A 22,506-nucleotide genomic window follows, 5' to 3' on the forward strand; every position below is an offset into this window, starting at 1 on the left:
AGCTGAACCTGCAAGTGAGCCCCCACTCCCTTCAAGAAGCCAAAACAGCAGGAAGGTAGTTATGGAGCAGTAAACTGCTTTAATGGGGAATTTTTCCTGGGCAGCAGGGTTCTTGCAGCCCAGTGGCAGAAGTTCTCTCTTCCCTGATTGTCTGCCAGGCAAAGTTCCCCCAGAGACAGACCTTCGCTCCATTTTCTAAAGGGGTTGTTAGTTTAGAGATTGTTATGTCAGCGCTCTCTGCCCTGCCCTCCCATCCCGTGTCTGAGCTGCCCCCGGCATGTGGCACATATTAAGGCTCCCTGGACACATACAGCCCCTATGGTAATTTTTCATCCTGTGTTAGAAAATGGATTTATAACATAAAACCTGGGCAATATTGAGGGATAAATAAAAATTAATTTGGATCATCACAAAAGGTCAATGGCATCCTGGGGTGTATTAGGAAGAGCATTGCCACCAGATGGAGCAAAGTAATCCTGGCCCTCTGCTCAGCCCTGGTGAAGCACATCTGGAGTGCTGTGTCCAGTTTTGGGCTTCTCAGGACAAGAGAGACATGGAGCTCCTGGAACAGCTTCAGTAGAGGTTACAGAGATGATGAAGAGATGAAACATCCCTCTTATGAGGAAAGGCTGAGGGAGCTGGGGCTGTTCAGCCTAAGGAGATAACTGAGAGGGGACCTAATCAATGTCTGTCAGTGCCTGGAGGGAGGGGTCAGAAGATGGACTAAACACTGCTCAGTGGTGCCCAGCAATGGGACAAGGAGCAAGGGGCAGAAAAGGATGCACAGGAAGTTCCATCTGAACATGAGGAAGAACTTCTTTCCTATGCAGTGACCACACACCGAAACAGATTGCCCAGAGAGCATGTGGAGTCTCCCTCACTGGAGATGTTCCAGAACTGTCTGAACACAATCCTGTGCCATGTGCTTGGGCAGGGAGGTTGGACCAGGTGATCCACTGTGGTCCCTTCCAACCTGACCCATTCTGGGATTCTGTGAATGCATGCAAATATACAAATATATTTAAAAGGCGTGTGTCAAGAGCATGGGACTCTTTTCAGTGGTGTCCAGAGACAGGACAAAGGACAGTGGGCACAAACTGGAAAACAGGGAGCTTCATCTGATTGAGGAAAAACTTGTTTACTGTGAAGGTGACAGAACACTAGCACAGATTGCCTAGAGAGACTGTGGAGTCTTCTTCTCTGGAGATATTCCAGACTCTGCAACCTGCTCTAGATGACTGAGATATCAGGGGGTTTGGACTAGATGATCTCCAAATGTCTATTCTGTCAGGAAAATTCCACAAATGTCAGAGGTTTATGTCCAAAAAGGAGACAGGGGAGTCCTTCAACTCTATTTGAATAAAGGGAGAGAGTCCACTGGAGCACGTGTCCACAGGGTTCTCTCTCTCGAGATTTCAGAGGGCACAGTCTCCTTTTAACTTAAACTCCCAGCCACATATTGCCCTCTTCCTTTCCCCACTGACTGAGGTACTAGAAAGGTACAGCCTTCCCAAACCACGTATCACATATTCCCCTCTTCAACCTGTTGTTTTACCCCTAAGTTTAGAAGTTCAGGCTTGTGCAGACTCACTTGTCTGTTTTAGGAGACAAACTGTCTGAGCTCTACAACAAACCTGCTGCCCAAAGTTAGTAGAGACATTAAGACTCATTTCAAAGATGTAACACCCATCAAATTGTTTATAATGTTAGCTTTCCTCTCACTTCCAATCCCAACCATTCTCTGATTTACTCCATTCTGAGCCTGGGCTTGAAGCAGAGAAAATGCTTTTGGGTTTGAGGGAATTTCTTTTGGTTTTGCCAGAGATGGGGCAATGTCAGTTTTGTGTGTGTCAGATACTCATCTGTGAAGATGAAATTTTAATTTTGTAATAGCTGCACTTCCAAAAAAGAACCCAAATCAAATATTGGATTTAACTGCTTGCATCCTTCTGCCTCTGTTCTGTCCTTCCTTCAAAAACGTGGTCCATATCACCATGAATAAAAAAAATCTGTTAGGGATTAGGTGAGAGTTTGTATAAAATAAGGCGAGGGAAAGCTAGCAAAACATGCTGTGTTTAAGTCATGCAGTTTCCAAAACATGACTACTAACAGCTATCACATAAGTGGTGGTGTAAAAGAGAAGCTCTTTAAGTTCCTTTTGTGGTTTAGACCCCTTTAGCTGTCCAGCCAGAAACCGTGCCTTCTCCCTTAGGCTATCCTTTATGCAGTACACCATGCTTATTAAATACAAACTTGCTCCTCACATCTAGCTTTAGATGGGCTTATTGTTCTTACCCTGCAGACCCTCCATTCACACTCCTCCTTTATTTGTTTTCTGTGCCTGAAGATACACAAGGGTTTTATTTGTGAATCAAATAAATTCTGCCCAAAGTAAATCTTGTTCTATTACTATTCTTAATGATTCAAGAAATTTTGTGATTTAAGGTAACTGAGTGACTGAAATTGAGTTTCTTTTGCCTATTTTTCCACCCAGTGATGTGGGATAACTTCCTTTAGTTCTTATTCAGAATTTGAGGTCTTAACACCATGTTTATGTTGTTACCTTAATCAGAGGGTCACAGAATGGTTTGGATTGAAGGGTCCTTGTTGGAGACTAAAATGTTACGGTTTATGGATAAACATCTTTACAAAGGACTTTTACCTGTTATAGCAAAGGTGTGTAACAACACTGCACCACCAAAGCCCACCCTGGATGAGCCTCCTGACTGAAACGCTGAATTGCATTAGATGACCTACGGCAAATTGAGATAAAATGATACTATTCTTTGAAGCATCTGGAAGAGCATCCATGGCAGGGCCCAGCCCAGAACCTTTGGGATAGAAACCACAGCTCCAGGTGTTTCTGCTGCCAGGCTCCCACAGATCCCTACACCAAAGAGGGGAAGGAGGAGAGTGTGGCATAGCCTCTGGCCAGACGCAGTGAACGCCCATCCTCCACTGGACTGACTGGCCCAGCTGTGGGGCCTCCCGCCCCTGTAAGGCCACACTGATGTGAGGGACAACCATGTGAGGGACAACAGAGGGGGTGTCATGGCCCATCAAAGGCCGCCCCCAAAGGGATCCCCAGACCCTGCACCAGAGCACTGCATGTGATACTACAAGATGCAACAGATCTACAGTCTTGCAAAGGACCGTGTCAAACCTGTCCCCCCTCAGGAGGTACCTGCATCTTCCCACATGTCCAAACATATATTATACTATATATATTATATATAGTATATATTATATGGATTCTATACTTCTTGTTAGTGAGAGTGGGGGACCCTCACCACCAAGAAGACCAGATGGAGGGAAGCAGTGAGACATCATTGTGGACCTTGGAAGGGGTGATATGTTTCTACGTAATCTCTGTTACTCTCCCTGTTCCCCCCACACACGCCTTGCTGTGCCTTGCCTTGCCTTGCCTTGCCTTGCCTTGCCTTGCCTTGCCTTGCCTTGCCTGCCTGCCTTCCTTCCTTCCTTCCTTCCTTCCTTCCTTCCTTCCTTCCTGTCTCTCTCTCTCTCTCTCCCTCCCTTTCTCCTTCTTTTACTATTAAAAACATACATCAATTTTTTAGTATCAACATCTAACCTCATTTGGTTTAATCACATTTTTTTGGGTATATTCAAACTTTTCTGGGTTCTATCTGTTTTATTCAAGGTTAGTTTCCTTTCCTCTTCTCTGCTTGGAGTGGATCTCAACAGACCTTAATCTCATCTGGTTCCAATTCCCTTTCCATGGGCAAGGATGTCTTCTACTAGACCAGGTTGCTCAGGGCTCCATCCAGCCTGCCTTTAAACACTTCCAGGGATGGAACATCCAAAACTTCTCTGGACACACTGTTCCAGTGTGTCACCACCCTCATAGGGAAGAATTTCTTCCCAATATCTAATTTAAACCTGCCTTCTTCCAGTTTATAGGCATTTCTCCTTGCCCTTGTCACTACATACCCGTGTAAAATGTTCCTATCCTTGGGTCTTGTAGCCCTTTTAGGTACTGAGAGGCTGAAATAAAGCTTTTTTCCCAGCTGAATAATCCTGATTCTCTCAGCCTTTCCTCATAGCAGAGATGTTCCAGTCCTCTGATCATCTTGGTGGCCTCCTCCGGACTGGCTCCAACAGGTCCCTGAATGCAGCCCTGCAGGTGGGGTCTCAGCAGAGCGGGGCAGAGGGCCAGAATCCCCTCCCTGCCCTGCTGCCCACGAGGCTTTGGATGCAGCCCAGGACATGGCTGACCATACTGACAGTCACTGACTTCACACAATGAAGCTGAGTTTATTCTAGTTATTTCAGGTTGTGTTTTGATGCCTAAATCACCAGTTTCAGAGATGGTTTAAGTGTTTGGGTAGCTCAGGAGACTGCAGTAGAGGCTGTGACTACTCCCAGTACTCTCTCCATCATGCCTCCTTGGAGGCTGGCATTCACCAAGGAGAACTGATGGAAGGGGAAGGCTGCTTAACATATATCCTGGCAGGTGGGTGGGGAAGAGTGATGGGTCTGAGCCCTGGGGTTGTCAACAATTGTCAGAATTAACATGGTCCAGCCTGCTGACGCCACGCTAAGCAGGGTTGGTAGCCTTTGCATTGTCGCAGCTGCATCTTGGACTACTAAGAATAATGGGAGTTACTAGTTTGAGTGTTTTCTGATAATTCATTTTGGGGATGCTGGAATTGTTTTATAAGTTTTAGTTATAAGTTTAGTATAGTTTTTAATTGTAACTTTAGTGTAGTTTTTTAGCCACTTTAAGTGGGCCCCCTATCCTGGAATGTTCTTATCAGAAGTTGATAAGAGTTTCCAAGACAACCCAGGTCTCTGCCCAGAGACTGTCTCCCATTGGTCCCTCCCTGGGATGAATCCCTACCCATCCTTTCCAATGTATCTTCCCCCTCCGCCCCGTCCATCAATTATCTCCAAGGTCCGAAGGTTCAGGCAGTGGTTGGTGGATTCCCCAGGGACCCCTCCCCAATTTACCTTGATTTGTTAGTGTTTATGTAATTCAGTTGGCATTTGCCACCTTGCTTTGTTTATTGGTTTACAACTTGTATCCACCCCTCAAATTGTTTTGGACAAAAACTCCCTGCAGCCCAGGTTCGGGGTCTCTCTCCTGAGGTACCGGGCCTGGGGCTAGGGGCTTCCCTGTGACCCCCGAATAAAACCTTTGTTCCCTGAGCCTCGAGAGTTTCCCCTCTTTCATACCACAGCCGTGACAGTGATGGTAAAGGTGCTGCAGAGCCAAGAACCCACACAACGGTTCTGTTGAGGTGTATCAGAGCAGGTGGCCAGCTGAACACTGAGCGGACCAGAGAAAGATACGCACCCCAACAATTCATAACTAATCCTGTCCAAAGGATTTCCTTCCCCTTTTATGGACTATGTTGTCTCTGGGCTACTTCTGCTAGGAAATATGGCAAAAAGGGAGCCAAAACAGGTGTGCTTAAATAATGTGACAATGGCAAAACTCAGGGCATCATATGAGTGCCTTGTGGTAGGTAGTTCAATGACTGAGAAGTTTGCACCAGCACCTAATCATGCCACTGAGGCTTTACCCTGAAATGGTCTGACGGATACTAACACCAAACAGATGTCTGGTTTCCTATTCTCTTTCAGGGACTTCAGTAAGAGAATTGGCTTTATTCTTTGGATGTTGGACTTCCTAAATTTACAGTAACCTCAGAAACCCTTTGTTAAACTTTGCTTTAGACCACCTGTTGTTTAGAACTTGGCAAAACAAATGCAAGACTGCTTTTTCTCTTGTACTTATAACTTGGTTTTGATTCTGTTCTCATTTAATTTCCTCCAGGCACACTGTTTCTTTTGGTTTGACTAATATGTTTTTCCTTAATGATTGGTCCAACTAATAGTTTCAGTTTACAGCTGTGACTGTTTATCAAATGGAAAGTGCGTTTTTTTGGAGTTAACTTCTAAACAAGCATAGTTACTGACATTTAAAAGCAGTAAAAAAGTAGATTGTTTTTTTCTCCCAGTCCTTAAAAAGCAGCCTGAATAAAAGGTTTACTAGTACTATAACATGTCGTCTTTTCACTATTGCAATTTATATGGTGAATTAAATCCAGAGCTGAAGACTTGGATTCTGAAGGTTTGGCAGAGGTGTTTCTCAAAAGATGTCTAGGGGAAGTGTTACCCCTGCCTTTAGAGGGGTAACAAGTTGCGACGTGGTGTGGACCCTCACAGAGGACAGCAGGCAGCAGCAGGGTCAAACATGGAAGGCTCTTTATTATCTAACTCCAATTCTACCTATATACATTTTGTACAGAGGGCCCAGATTGGCCCAAGGAGGTTACAACCTCCTGACTCCATTGGTCACTATGACCATCAGTCAAATTCTCTCTCAGAGAACAACTATGCAAAGCACACTGATAAATTCTAAGAATACAATATTGTTTACATGAAGCAGCGTGAGAATCAGGCTGCAAAGGTTCAAACACTTGAAAGCAAGAAAGTCAGGGCGACAGGGAAGAGATACTCTAGCTTTAAGAACCTCTCCTATCTTTCTGGTTGGTCAGAATATATAATTGTTTTTAATATAATCAGCTGTCTCTGCACCACCTTACATTACTGTTTGAACTCTACAGCTGCTTGAAAACAGTCATGTATGTGTGGTTTGTGTGCATGAGGAGGGCTGTGTGTATGTTGAACTTCTTTCTCACCCCTTCTCCCCCTCCTTCTCATATTTTCTACTTAATTATATTTTATAATAGAATCTTCATGTATTCTATCAATCCCTTGATGTAAGAGTAAATATGGAGAATGCAATTGCAAGTTCCAAATAAAAAGCATACAAAGTAATTCTGTAATGACTTCCATAGTGGAAAGTAAATACCATATTCCTGCCCCAGAAGTCATAAAATGTGTTTTCCTCATGGCTTCATATTCTGTGTATGTTTTGATCATGACAGTGAGCTGCATGACACCTTCATTAATGAGAAGGAGAGAAATTTTCAGGCCTAGGAAACAGTGAATGTAATACAGTGGTGAGTTGGATGTATTTGAGCTGTTTTGTGTCAAGACAGAAAAGGTTGATGTGCCAATAATTTATAAATGGTTTTATCCACACACTGGAGACCTAGAAAGGATTCCTTTTGAAACATTATCAAGCATTGTCTGCTGTCAGAGTTTCAGAATAAAATGCTCCTCCCCATCATGAAGGAAGATGTTACTTCAATAGATGTGATTTATTAACTATTGGAATCTAGAATATGGGGGAAGAGGGGGCAAGAGGGATATTCTTCTAGAAACATGGTTTGGGTAAAAATAGCAGGTTAATTTTTTTCCCATAAATCTAAATAGGACTTAATAGGTTAGAAAGAAAAAGTTACTTACTGACTTTGTGCTATTCTAGACCAAGCCTAAACAAAAACAGGGAGCTGGACTGTGTGTGGACTTACAGGAGAAGTTATTGCAGTGGGAGGAGCTGGAGAAATGGTTTCCTCCAGTTTCAACAGGGTGTGAGGAGGCTTATATAGAGGATTTTTAAAATTTCTTTCTTTTAAGTTCAGTATGAAAGTTTTCTTTCTTGAAGGGGTGGAAAAAAATTTCTAAGTGCTATTCATAATGCAGATTTTTTTTTGCTATTTCAGTATTCTTGGACTACATAAATGTCGTTGCTAGAATTCGTCATGTCTTATTTCTATAATAATTGCTTATAAAATATAATAAGCTTATAAACTTATAAACTTCTGATCATAACTCTTTTTGGGGTAACATGAAGTTGATAAAATTGAAATGTATTACAGACAGGATAGCTACACACAATTTGGATCTTTTGGTAATGTGCACACATGAAAATTCACTTTAGCGTCAGGTGTGAGGCTGTGTTCTTTTAGACACAAGAATTGTTGGACATGTATTGTGGCACCACTACAATGTGTTTGGAAGGGGATGTGAGATAGTTAGAAAGCACCACAGAGAATCCATATTGGAGCAGGCTCCTGGCAGTAACTGTGACTTAGAGAAAGCAGCCTATGCTGGAGTAGGGGAGAATGTGCAGAGGAAGGAGCAGCAGAGAAGAGCTCATTCCCACAATTACTGCATTTATGCTGTTTTAAACAAGAAGTAAATTCAATTATTTTTTCCTAAATTTAGTCTGTTTTGCCTATGAGGGCAACTGCTAACTAAACTCCCTGTCTTTCTCTTGACCCATGAGCGTTTTAATCTTATTTTCTCCCTGGTCATGTTGAGGGAGGAGGAGTGAGAGAGCAGCTGTATGGATGTCCAGCAGCCACCCAAGGTCAACCCACCACAATATACAGTGAATGAATAGCTGAACTCCTGTTACAGTGCCAGGGTCTCAGATACCAATTCTGAGTGTTGCTCCATGACTCAGAGGCAGTGGTTGAAGATACCAGTAGAAATGTAATTTGTATTTTTAAAGAATGCTGAAAAAACCCTAGAACATTAAGGAGGAAAAAGGCCATAGGAACAGAATGAATGGACAATTCCCTCTGTTGTGCCAGACTTAAACCATAAGGAATGATCTTTAATTCAGAAGAAAACTGTGATAGGGTACTATGGTGTATGGGATCAGTGCTGTTTAATGTCTTCATTATTGACATAGACAAAGGGATCGAGTGCACCCTTGGCAGATTTGCAGATGACACCAAGATGAGTGGTGCTGTTGCCACACTAGAAGGATGGGATGGTCATCCAGAAGGACCTGGACTAGCTCAAAAAATGGCCTATGCGAATGTCATGAGATTTAAAAAGACTGAGTTCATGGTGCTGCATGGTCAGGCCAACCCCTAGTATCAATCCAAGCTGGGGGATGAACAGATCCAGAGTAGCCCTACAAGAAGGACTTGGGGGTGCTGGTGGGTGAGAGGCTGGACATGGCCCGGCCGTGTGCGCTGGGAGCCCAGAAACCCCCGTGTGCTGGGCTGCATCCAGAGGCCTGTGGGCAGCAGGGCAGGGAGGGGATTCTGGCCCTCTGCCCCGCTCTGCTGAGACCCCACCTGCAGAGCTGCATCCAACTCTGGGCTCCCAGCACAGCAAGGACAGGGACATGCTGGAGCAAGTCCAGAGGGCCACTAAAATGATCATGGGGATATAACACCTTTCTTGGGAAAGCAGTCTAAGAAAATTGAGGTTGTTCACCATGTGAAAGAGAAAGCTCTTGGAAATGCTTTATTGCAGGCTTTCAGTACTTAAAGGAGACTTACAAGAAAGATGTAGACAAACTTTTTTAGTAGGGTCTGCTGTGGGTTAGGGCAAGGGATAATGGCTTAAACTAAAAGAGGATTGTTTAAGATGAGATAAAAGGAAGAAAGTTTTTACAGTGAGGGTGGTGAAACACTGGCACACGTTACCCAAAGATAGAGTGGATGCTCCATCCCTGGAAAGATTTAAGGTCAGCCTGGATAGGGCTCTGAGCAACCTACTCATTGAAGATGTTTCTGCTCATTTGCAGGGAGCTTGAACTAGATGACCTTTAAAGATCTCTTCCAACACAAACCTTCCAAGGTTCTGTGATGGTATCTTCAAACAAAGAAAATCACATGTTAACTTTGAGCACTGAAAGCCCAGATGGACTCAGAAGTGAGGCACTAACTTCGACAGGAATAATCAACTGTTAAAAGAAAGCCATAAGAATCAAGAGATTTTTAATCTTTTTGTGTCTTCAGGTGAAGACTAGATATTCATCTGCTAGGGTATGTGCAACTCTTCCCCCATTAAGCAGGGGAAAGTAAAATGAATTATTTAGGGATGGACAAAGGAGGTCTGTGTGCTTGCTAATCTTGCTATTTTCCTAGTTTCTATCAGTCAAAAGAAAGTTGTTTTTAACCAAGTCAAGCTTCTAAATGTTGATGAAAACAGGTTCTCAGTTCTTGTCCATACACACTCTAGCAATTGTTTAGTTGGCTGATGCAGATGGAGGAAATGGACTGACGTGGATTAATTGTAATACCTGTGATCAACTCCTGGTAGCTGGGTGGGGGTCAATGTAGATCTAGTGATTATTTCACTTGTTCTGTCTAGAATTTCAGTCTTCCCAATACATAATTGTGAGGAACCAATTTAATTTTGAATTCTGTCTTAGTATTGTTTGAAATTACCAGAGGTGTCAGGGGAGGAGCTGTACAAGTGCTACTTGCAGCAGGCAGCTAGGAGAAGATGAAAAGCCCTGTCTCTCAGGAGACTTTACCTGGCAGCCATCTCACTGTCTTGGTTTGAATAGATAGGTGTCTGCCAAGGAAGATTGGAGCCTCCCTTGGAATGCAAGCCCCACCCCCCCACCCCCCTTTTCAAATTATTATAAATTTGCAAATAAAAGGCTGTCAGGCAAAGATTTTGGAAATAGGTATAGCAGTTCTTTACTAGGGACATTAAAAATACAAATGTCGTAGTACAAAAGAATAAGCAAACAAACAAACAAAGAATCCCAGAAAAAACCCCAAAACAAACCTCTGACAGAATTAGAAAATACAACCTCACTCCCTGTTAGTCAGGGCATTGGAAACAGCCTAGAGTCAGCCCTCCTGGAGTGGCAGATGTGGTCCTGTTGGAAGCAGAGATGATGGTCCTGTGGAGCCAGGGGTCCCAATGTGGGTCCGGTCTTCCTTTGGGAGTTCCGTGGGAAACACCGGAGTGGCTGGTGACACCTGTGGCTCCTTTTTATCTCGGTTTGCCTTCTGCTCTCTGGTAGAACATCTCACAATAGGATGATGAAATGTGTTATGCCATTGGTGAGCTTTATTGGTGCATAAACAGAAGATATTCTCATGAGGGTAGTGAAAGACTGAGCAGAGATAAGGAACAATACCCCACCCGGTTTTTAACAGCTGGCTTGTTATCAGGAAAGACAGTTACCTCCTCCCTTCTGGAGTTACAACAGATAAGATAAAACCTCCCCAGCCGAGCTTTTGGCCATCTCTTTGTTTTTGGTCAAGTACTCTTTAAGTATCCAACACTTAGTCTCCTTGCTAATTTATGGGGAAAAAAATCCTTTGAAGTAAAAAAGGAGCAAACCTAACCCCCAACACTCACATCTCACATATAATAGGAAGTCAGTAGAAGACCACTAAGGACACTGACCTCCAGAGAGGTTCTCCAATCAGATGGTGAAAGGGTAATGGGCTGCAGTGGAATGTTGGACTGGGCCAATGATCTCCTGTCAGCATTGCAGATCTTGGGAGGAGCGGTGGGGTATAAAAGTAGCTGTGTCACAAGCTTCGGAGTTCTTTGCCATTTTGCCCTTGTTATAAATACATATTATAATGTTGGCTTTTCACAAATACTAAAATGGATGCCACACATATAATGTTAAAATAACTTTACTATAAAAATATAATTTTTAGTTTTGCTATTAACTACACCTAGACATAGTAGTAAAATAGCTGATGTAGTTATGCCTGTAATTCAGCTGCCTGCTTGGTTAGGATAACATCCACTGAACATATGATGAAGACCCCTACTACTGATATGACAACTATCAGCATCTGCAGTCTAAAGAAAGTATGGACCAAAACCCAAGCTGGAGGTGATTATAAGAATGGACAAAAAACACAGCCAAGAACTGCGCATGCTCTAAAAAAGCAGACCTGAGGAGGAGCCATGCTAAACAGTTCTTAGAACATGTAAATTAGTTGGAGAAAAGTTTAAATATGCATAATTGTTTATAAATATGCAATAGGATGATGCAATAGAAGAAGTATATAAAGGGTGTCTCCAAAATAGCAGGTGTGCTCTTGGCTGAATGCCAAGCACCCAGCCATTAAAAATTTCGCTTTATTGTTTTTGTCTCCTATTGTCCTTTATTAAACTTTTAAATTTTACTAGGAGAGTGAACCTCATTTTTTCCACCCTGACTAGCTGGTTTTTTAGCCCTGTTTTTGCCTTCACTGGCCCTTGCTTGCCCTCACTCGTTTGCTCTCCCTCTCTCTGGCTGGATACTTGCTGACTGCCTCTTGTGTCCTGCCCTGCCACTTCGTCTGCCTCATGTGCTCCAGCTGTCGCCTGTCCTGCCTACATGCATTTCTACTCAATTTCTACTCAAGCCTTAACTGCTTTGTCCCTGCCTGCCTTGTTCCTGCCTGAGCCACCTGCTTCCAACTCTGTGTTACTGATCTAGCCTATCGCTACAATCCTCCCCATGACCCTGTCCAGAGTTCTGCACCTCCTGCCCGAGCGCTCACTCACCTTGTGTCTGGCCTCCCATGGATGCAGGAGCTATGCCTTTGCTCCCAGAGCTGCAAAGGCTCTCCCTGGCAGGGCATGTGCACACACCACCTGCCGGCTGGACCTTGACAGCACACTCTGAAATTCTCGTGGAAACTCCTATTTTTTTCTCTCCATCACCCCCCTCTCCATTTCTCTTCCCGTTCTTTTTCCTCTGTGTTCCTTTTCTGTCTTTTCATTTTTTCCTTAGTAGGGCAATATCCTTTTCATGACTAATAAATGGTTCTTGGATATAATACTTGCCTAGTTTCACTTAATTCAATCCTCAGTCATCTGTTTTAAGAGAACCCTCCACGGTTCCCCCTTAGTGAAACGCAACAATGATATCCAAGAGTGTATGGGGATTTTTTCTCTCTTTGGGGTAAAACTAGATAAATCTTGATTATCTTCCTTCCCTTTTCAACAAGAATTTGAGATAATTGCCAATTACTGTACATATTTTTTACCCTGTAGAATCTATAAGTGGTATTCTTCAGCAAACATGCATGCATTGTAATAGAATGTAATGGAAAATACACTTATGGATTATTAGACATCTTTCTAGTTATAAACAGACTGAAACATTACCCCAGTATAAAACTTTTACTGTTTATATAGAACTGCTCACAAGTAGATATCATTATGCTATTGCAAAAAAGAAATATTTCTTTTTTACAGATGCCAGAGCCTGAAGGAAAAAAGATTACCTGTTCAAGGCCAGCCCTGGTCTAGCTCTTAGTTTGTTCTCTTTCTCATAGGCAGTGTCTAACCTGTACGGTGTGAGAAGGTCCCAAAATATTGCTTGTAGCTGCCGAAGCACATATAGAATCACAAATGTTTATTGCTGAATTGTCTTTTTTTTGCTGTCCCCTTACAGATCCTGATGTGTCTGGAATCTCCATTGAAACGGATAACAAAAATGTAAAAGCAGAAGAGTTTAAGGGTATAGTATGGGCATTGTTGTGATAATTTTTAATATATACACAATACATGTAAACTATGTACACAGAAGCTTGCAGCTATTGAGATTGTCCTCCTCTTTCCTGAGGGCTCTTGTTCCTGCTCTCCACTGATTCTGTGTTACCTTGGTCTTGTCCCCATTTTCTATTACTTGATGTGGGGTTGAACTAGGTGCTCCCCAGAGATCCTTTTCCACCTCACCTGTTCTATGGTTCTATGACTTGTTTGTCAGTCCTGTAAAAAACCTGTCTGCCTGGTTTCCTTCCACACAATATTATGGGAGCTGATGGAAAGAAGAAATATTAAATATCTTACAAGACAAAAAAGTAAAGGACTAGAGAAAACAGATATAAGTTAGCTAATGATAAGTAACAATAATTTAATGGCTATTTTTACTTGTCAGTAGCTGTAATGGCTATTTATATAGTTATGTATGTATGTGTCATATATAAAATGGCAAATTACTTCCAATAATGGGGTGGGGAAGTTACAGAGGCAAAGAGGAAAACCTCTTTGCTGGGTGGATGAGAAAGGGGTGTTCTGTAGTGTGAGCTTTGTTATATGGGTTATATGGGTTCATTTTTTGAATTTGGTTGGAGTGGAGAGAGGTGGAAATTCGGGATAGAAGAAACTGTTCTCTCAGCTTTAAACCTTATTCAGCTTTTTGAGGTAATAATCAAATATTTTAGAGGTCTCTGAAGCTGTCATCTGGACTTCTGTTAAGTATTCTCTTGACAGAATATATTTAGAGCTCAAGGCAGGAAAAACCAGAGAGAAATGCAGGTAATATTGAAGCTTGATTAGTTTCTGTCTTTTTATGTGGTATATGGTTAGCGTTTTGTTCTTTTCTTATTTGTGCATTGAATGAAATCAGTTTAGCACAGCCCAGATGCCAAGACAAGTTCTCCATGTGTAGCAGCATTACAGGATGGTGGGGCCAATAGACATAGTTATTCCACTGACTGCAGCTGGTCTGAAATACATTTTCCTTTCCTTCTCTAACTCGTGTTACTGTAGAGAAGGATGGTCAGGCACTGGAACAAGCTCCCCGGGGAAGTGGTTATGGTAGCAAGCCTGACGGAGTTCAAGGAGCATCTAGGTGACACTCCCAGTCATGGTTTAGTTTTAGATAGTTCTACAAGAAGCAGAGAGTGGGGCTCACTGATCTTTAGTGTTCCTTCCAACTTGAAATATTCTGTAATTCTGTAATTCTATATATCAGAAGTAAATCCAAATTAAACATTGTGCAGATCTCTCCAAGATTCCAGAGAGCTTTTGCGGGCCTAGCAGTACCAGTGTTGATGCACAGTATTTTGTGAGCCTACCTTACTGCAAGTCAAGTACACCTGCTCTGGACAATACCTCTCCCTAATTCCATTTCTATAGGAAAAAGTGGGAGAGGGGAGCTGTTACAGTTCTGCTTGCTTTATATCAGCTGAAGTCAGGATGAAAGACACAGGAAATGTAGAGTCGAGTTCAGTCTTGGTTGTTTATTATATCTTATCAATTTACAGTATTTACAGTCTCATGAAGCATGAGCTCCGACTTGCCAGTTAAAGAAACAAGACACCAACACCACTCTGTCTACACACTCAACAACCCCTGTGCCATCACATAGTCTTGGAAGCCTGTTCCAAGGCCTCAGGTTAAATGTGGTGCCTGCCTGAGGGTCAGCACCCCTTAGCAGAGAAAGCCTGAAATTTCAGCCTCCAGGGTTCCAACATGGAGCTATAACTAAGAGTGATTTTATTATTTGGTCCCTGTTCTGTGCACACTTCCTTTCTTCCTTTCTTCTGAATAAGTTTAGTGAGTGGCCATCAATACTGGGTTTTTTTCTGAAACAAACACACATGGCATGCAAGAAAGGGGCAGATCATTTGAGACAGAGGTGACTTGTTCAGCTGAGAACACTTCAGCTGAGCTCTCTCTGTGTCAGCTAATAGAGACCAGCTCATTTGACAAGCCAGCTGTCACAAGGCCAGTAGCAAAACAAGTTGAACTTGAATCATGGTTTTTCTTTGTTAGAAGAATACAAAAACAAAATGGAAAGGAAACTAGCAAATCTTGAGACTCAGGAAGCCTCCACCCATCCACTCAACCTGAAGCCAGGAACCTCAGACTTCCTGAGTGCGCAGTATGTTTTTCAAAATGGTCAGTGCATGTGTAACATGTTTCTGGCAAGGAATGCCCTCCTGCTTCAATTTTTTCTTTCAAGTTTGGATATTTTTTCCCCGTGAGATATCACCAAGGCTACCAGTCTGGGTTTTTGTTTCTTTTCAGCACAGACCTAGGAAATCAGATTCTGAAGGGCAAGTGAGTAGATCTGTCAGTAGTTCTTAATTGCCTTCCAGCCTCATTTGTTGAGACTGGAAAGTAGGATGATGGTTGATTATGTTTGAGCAGTGCATATTTGCATCATGAAAGCTAGACCTTGTCAAAACGATAAAGGCTTTTGCTCCTGATACTGTGCCCTGTATTGGAAAATGAGTAGCTTACAGATAGCAAAGTCTATATTACGTTTGTTTCTTTAACCATCTTACAGGAATATTTTCCATCTCCATTAAGTTATACATTTAAACAGAAAAAAAATTATTGATGCTGAATTCAGAATAGTAATTTGAAAAATACATTTATTTCAGTGTCAGAGTCCCTTTTTTAGGGTTGATTACCTCAAAAATGTTTAAATTAAAAGGAGGGTAGTAAGAAAGAATGTGAGTGATGAACTAGATATTCCCATGCTGGATGGGAAAAGTAAAAAACCCTATCCAGCTTGGGAATATCTAGTCCTCAGCATCTGAAGTTTGACCCAAAGGCCGCTGAAGTATAAGAAAATTACTGGTTTCGTTTTCCCTACTTTGTTTGTGTAAATCTGAAGAAGCATCACTTTGAGAAGTAAATTGGGCCATTGCTGACTGTACAAATTCTTTTGAAGGGGGAACATGAATTTCATGGATTCTGTGCCAACACAATACTAAAATCTCTAATTTTCCCTTTTTTTTTTTTTTTTTTTCTCCCTCTAGAGGCTATTCTTAGTTGCAAATACAAATTTTCGAAAGGGATGAGTTTAAGAATAGAGTGGAAGAAAATTGAATCTCAAGGAGTCTCATTTGTCTACTACAATGGTGAATTTACAGGTATAGTACTACAAACAGATGGTTTAACATGTCATTCTCTAGCATAGCTATTGACTGTTTCTTGGGGAAAAACACCAAGAATATGACTGAACATATAGAACAGCTGTCCTTTTGAGAAAAAGAATTCTTCTCTGGGGAAAAAAAGAGGCATTTCCTTATAATATCATCAATAAGTAGTTACCTTTTAATGAAGCTAATTATAATAAAATTCTTTAGACTAAGAAAAATGGTACTGCAAATTCCTTGGAATTTTTCAACAAAGAAATTACATGTGGCTGTAAACTCCCCTAAACTACTGCAGGCTCTGCATTCCTATTCTAAAAAGAGGTTTCTGAAGCCTCCTGTAAATCAGAAGGCTTAGATATGAATAATACAGCATTTCTATATACATAAAATATAAACTCAGCCATATATTTTAAATTATTTGTATTCTTTTCAGAAGTAGAATTTCTCCTTGTATGTTCTGAAAAGGACTTACCTCAGCTTTGTGTGTTGGAGAACATATGGGTCTCTATTACATTGTACACAATAAATGAAGTTTGAGAAGTAAAATAAAAGCACAGAAATTTTGTTAGCTTGTAGAACTAGCAGATGTGTTGACCTTCTTGATGAACTTGGATTTTTTCTGCATATATTTAATTTAGAGAAACAGTAGAACTCATGGTTGTGTGTGTGCATGTGATTTGAATTTCATAATAAGCTGTAGAATTAAAACACTTCTTCATTGTAAGAAGTCTGATGACAATATCTTTGCTAAATCCATCACATTTTTCTTGCCAAGTTAAAATGTCAAATACTCTCCCATGGTCTCACTCAAAATTTTTTCTTTAAGGTAATTAAGTTAGTGATTGCCACATCTCTGGTGGAAAGGGATGTCTTTCAATCACCTCACTACTTCTGTACATATTTTCTTGAAACACCTGCAGAAAAATGCATTCCATCTTCCAACTGGATAATGTATGGCAGATGGAGGTTTTTTGAATTGAAAGTGGTCTTTTGAACTAAATGAAAAGTTCATACTGTCTTGAGAAGAAGATTATATATTGGCTCTTTGCTCATAGGTAACTAACACTGAACAAATGAGCAATAGTTTCAGTACAATATGACATAAAATATCAATAAATTGTACATGATTTCAGAATAAGTCAATGAGCCGTAGATTTTTGCTTCAGACTGAAAAAGGGGAAATTTAAGTTAGATATACAGAGGAAATATACAAAGGAAATTCTTCCCTATAAGGGTGGTGAGGCACTGGTACAGGTTGCCCACAGAAACTGTGGCTGCCCCATCCCTGGAAGTGTTTGAGACCAGGTTAGATGGGGCTTGGAACAACCTGGTTTAGTGGAAGGTGCCTCTGCCCATGGCAGTGGGAGTGGAAGATGATCTTCAAGTCCCTTCCGGTCCAAACCATTCAGTAATTCTTCAATTCTATAAGTAAAGAGCAGAAACCTCTGTGTCTGTTCTCCCTAAAGGTGATCTTCAAGGCCGGGCAGAGATGCTGAATACAGGAATCCGAATTAGGAATGTGACTCGAAGAGATTCTGGGACCTACCGCTGTGAAATCAGTGCCAAGAGTGAAGAGGGGCAACGCCTGGGAGAGGCTACTATTACTCTCACAGTATTGGGTACAGACTTTATTATTTAGGCTTTTTAAAGAAACTGGATGATGGATGTTGGGATGTTGAAGGTAGGGTTGTCCACATAGTGTGTGGCTGCTGGGTCGTCTTTGGGCTGGGTTTAAAAACATACTTGCACATGAACATTCTGCAACATCACAAAACAGCTTAGCAAAAGTCACACTTGCATTAGAAAGGGGCATAACTAGGGTTTTATTATATCAAAGTGAGTTTCAGTTCTCAAAACTGAAATTACTCAGTGACTGAAAATCTGGATAAGATGATCATGGTGTTTGGCACTGGAAAGTCAGCATCTGTCAACACTTATCAAATATTCATAAGCAGAAGTTCGTTCCAATATGCTACAGTCTCCTCCTGGTTTTGGAAGGAGAGAGTTTTTGTGCAATGACAGCCAGAGAGCTGGAAATAAGTGGACTTTATTTACAGGAGAGATGGTGGTGCCTGCTGGGGAGCAGTTGTTCTTTGTGGGTCTTTGTTTTCTTTCCCAGTTAGGGAAAGCACATTCTTCTCACATTGGGTTTGGTATCTGTCCCACTGGATGAGTGGTAGAGAGCAATAGTTTTCCTTTTTTTTCCTGTACAGGGACAAAAGAAAACACTTGCTTTTGTAGATTCCATATTTATCCTATTAAAAATAATAATTGATCTTTTAAAATGATGTTTAAGTCTCTAAGTTCTTCATAAAGAATGATAATGCCAATTAGCACCAACAATGAGGTAACCTTGTGGCTGCTGAGCTAGCTAAGATGGATAATACCTTATCCCATGTAGTCTATGCAGAAACCATAAACCTGATAATGTCATGACAAATACATGTTAATAGTTTAAGTTTGCTTTCTCTACCTTCCTCCTATGCTTCAAGTAGGCTAAATCCACACTTTAAGAGCCATGCAACTGCATCTTCACCTGGGTAGGAGCCTCTAGGGTATGGCCTTTTTTAACCATCACCTTTTAAACCAGTTCTGATGACTCAACACTGATGGAGGTCCATACATGCCATCAATTTCTGCATGGAGGTGCCAACTGAAACATCAAAATTAACATGAGCCAGAAAAGCAGCCCCAAAGCTGTGGATTTCCCAGCTCCAGGGAAGTCATGAGACTGCAAGTCCCTTTGCTGGTCCTGTTCAAAGGGCAGCAGGTGGACATTCAGGCAGTGATGAATGAGGTGTGTGCGTCACTCACCAGGGATCACAGCACAGCCCTGAACAGGACTAACTCGGCATCTCAAGCCAGCCAGGCTGACACAGGCTGACAGCTCGGGAAGCCCCTAGGCTGCAGAGTGCTATGTCCACAGTCGGGGGTTCACCTGAGAATGAGCCCGAGCTGCCAGAGTGACACTTACCAGCGCAGCCATGGGTCTGCATGGGCTCCTATGACTCCTGCTGGCCAGCTTTAGCCCTCAGAGCATTTCCATGGCCTCCTCTGGACTCCTTCCCATGGCCTGCTAAAAGTTTTTTGAAATGTCCATTTACGTCCCATTCCAAAGACTGTCTTGCCCAAATATGTCAGGCCTGACGATGAGTAATCCACAGCAGAGAGGAAAAGTCCTGCCAGTTCGCCAAGGCCCAGCCAAACTGAACCCGAGAGGTCCCCCAAATGAGTCTTTCAATTTGGGCACCACTTACCACAATCAGCAGTGTGATTCCAGGTGCAGTCCGGCCGGGTGGAATGTGGCAAAATAAACAGGATGGGAACGATGGAGTGCTTGAATGTAGAACTTTAATGGTGGTCTGATCACAAATGCGGTGACCATGTGGTTTGGGAGGCAGCATCCAAAGACCCAGAGGCATGGCTAGCTTAACAATATATAAGGTTACCTGGGGGCAAGGGTCCAATCCCGAATGGGCGATAGGGGTGGGACTATATATGTCAAAGGTCTTGAACCAGTAGAGAACTAGAACCAGAGACATGACCTCTTTTGCAATGATACCATAGCATCCTAATTTCCATATCCCGCCTCCCACGGTATCAGGTTTATGATTTCTGCATAGGCTACTTGAGCAAAGGTATTATCCATCTTAGCTAGCTCAGTAGCCATATAACCCCACTTATTGCTTCTTTCTTATACTTTCTCAACAGCTTTCCTGTTTTAAATGTCTTAATTCAAAGTTGAAATAGTTGAGGACAAAGGAGAAAGGGCAGGGGCAGGCAGAGGGGGGTGCACTGTGTTGCTTGCAAAACTTTTTGAAAGTTTATGTGAATTAGTATCACTTCTCAAAATTTAACAAGTATCACTTCTTAACATCACTTCTCAAAAATTGACTCCTTTTTATACAAAAACTCTTTTTCCTCTTCTTCACTTCAGTTTTTAAATACTAGGGCAGGGAAGGGGGAAATTACTGGACTACAGATTCTGAGTAATTCCATCTCTGTCTGTGAATAAGAAGCTCCATACAAGAAACAAAGTGAAACAAACTCTCTAGGCTTGGAGGAAAGTGCACACATTGGAGACAGGATGACACAGCATATAATGGGGGAGGCTGGCAGTAAGTGCCTCTTTCATTTTTAGCAACTCATTAATTTTACTGTGCTTTCAGTAGCAGGATTGTGCCTTCCAGCCCTTCTCCTGCATCTCGTTTCATTGATGTGGTAGTTATCAAATGTTCACAAGTGCTCACCACCTCACAATGACTGTCAGCCTGTTGGCATGTTGTCATGATCCCATTACTAAAGTTCTTAGAAAGGCTCCTGCCTGAATTAAGGTGCAAATGAGGCTGTATGCCAGTGGCAATAGTATGGGGTTTATATAATAGTAAATATATGAGAGAGAGAGAGAGAGGGAGGAAATAGGTTGGGGAGGGGGACAGAAAGAGAATAACAGAGAGAGAATAAGGAAAATATCACCACTGTGGTTCCCAGTGATGTTTCATTGATCCTCTCCATCTGGTCTTCTTGGTGGTGAAAGTCCCTCCAAAAGCATAGAATCTGATGGGTTAATATACACCCAGGCTGGGTAGGAAAACCCAGGCACCTCGCTGGGGCAGCAGGGGGAATTTGTCACTGTCTCTTAAAACAGACTCTGGGTTTGCTGCATCACATGCAGTTCTGTGGTGCAAGGCTTCAGGAATGACTCTGGGGAACATTTTGGGGGCCTTTGATGGATTAAGGCATCCCCTCAGCTGCCTCTCACATGAATGTCCCATGGATGTGGCCTTCCCAAGGTTGGGGGTTCCATAGCCAGTTTGTGTAAGGGAGGGTGGGTTCACTGCCCCTGAGCAGAGGTTACAACACACAAACTTTCTCCCCGCACCTTGGCTGGATGGGAGGTCTGTGCAAACCTGGTCCCAGCAAAAGGGTCTGTGGGCTACTGCCTCCCCCACCCTGAAGCATGCCAGAGATGATTCTTAGCATGGCTGCTGGGTTTGGTTCACCTTATTTTCCTTGTTTACTTGTTTGTTTCAAGTGATTGAAGAATGAGTTTTCCCTTTATCTAATCTCAGCAGTTTGACTTTCAGTCCAAAATCCCAGTCAGGTATCTTCAGGGAGGCTTCTTTGGTTGTAGCTTCTTTATACAGTTTTTGTTATTATGGGCAAAACTTTATATCAATGTTTGAGGCATGAGCTATTTCAGTCTCTGACACATGTGGACAGTATAAGTACATGTGTAACAAGTGCAATTTCACTGTCCAGTTGCTCCAGCTACTCCAGTGTGTGAGGTACCCAGCTCTGCAATGACAGGAACAGTCGTACAGATGAGCTGTAAGGAAACTGAGGGCTCCCCTCCGTCTGAGTACCAATGGTACAGGAATGGTGTTGCCTTGCTGGAGAAGACAGGAACAGGCAGTGCTAGAGCAGCAAACATAACTTACATCATGAATAAAAAGTCTGGCACTCTGGTAAGTGTAATAACCAACTCCGTCATAGATAGCTATCAAGGAGACCAAATTTACTGTTCAATACAATGATGCACAGGGATCTAAATCCAAAAATTCACAAGGTCTTTGTTGGAGGTCAATGTCATGCTGAAATATGTGGTAAGAAATGTAGAAGATAGTCCTGCCTCAAACCAGTGACAAGCCATAGACATTGAACAATACACACAAATTGGGTGAGGTGCAAGGCTTCAGTAATGTTAACTGAGAATTTAGAAATACATGACAAATTTTACCTTGTCAGTTGGTAAACTAGTGCCAGGTGAGAATGCGTTTTCAGTCAGCAACAGAGCAGTATTTGACAGAACCTTAAAATTTAGATTAGTATCTTCATATACTTCAGGGGGAGTCCAACAGTCAGGGCAGTAAAGAATCTCTGTAATCCAGTGCCATTTACAGGTTCCCATCCAGAACCTGTGAAGTCAGTGGGAATGAGTTGGGGCTGTAAGTAAGCTTAGTTCTTCATTTTAGTTGTAGTTCGTTTTGTGGGTTGTGATGTTGGGGTTTTTTTCCTTCAGAACTGGCTGTCTCTCATTCTTCTCCCATTAGCTGATCCTTCAAAAAAACTTGATTCTACTTAGGGTTCTGAGATTTTTCAGAAGTAAAAAATTGTTCTACAAACACGACTCTTGTGCAAAATCAAACATGGAAACTGAAGTATAACTAAGCATTCAGATGTTCTGAGGATCCTTCAGCACATCACAGAAATCAGGTGGATTACTCAAACTTAC

At 42.2% G+C, this 22,506-nt stretch overlaps 1 protein-coding gene across 4 annotated transcripts in view; it reads left to right on the forward strand.

Annotated features, from left to right (window-relative positions):
• The window catches only part of JAM2 (junctional adhesion molecule 2), a 55,686-nt gene that overhangs the window by 22,084 nt on the left and 11,096 nt on the right, over positions 1 to 22,506 (forward strand). For 3 of the 4 annotated variants that reach the window (XM_083883831.1, XM_083883833.1, XM_083883834.1), the window contains 4 exons: positions 13,049 to 13,114; positions 16,152 to 16,265; positions 17,711 to 17,890; positions 21,534 to 21,739. In XM_083883831.1, the coding sequence (XP_083739957.1) occupies positions 13,049 to 13,114; positions 16,152 to 16,265; positions 17,711 to 17,890; positions 21,534 to 21,739 (566 nt within the window). The remainder of the gene's footprint in view (positions 1 to 13,048; positions 13,115 to 16,151; positions 16,266 to 17,710; positions 17,891 to 21,533; positions 21,740 to 22,506) is intronic. The other variant, XM_083883832.1, reaches the window with a different exon arrangement.

This window comes from Zosterops lateralis, assembly GCF_965231275.1.
Source record: "Zosterops lateralis genome assembly, chromosome: 2".
Classification (NCBI taxonomy): Eukaryota; Metazoa; Chordata; class Aves; order Passeriformes; family Zosteropidae; genus Zosterops; species Zosterops lateralis.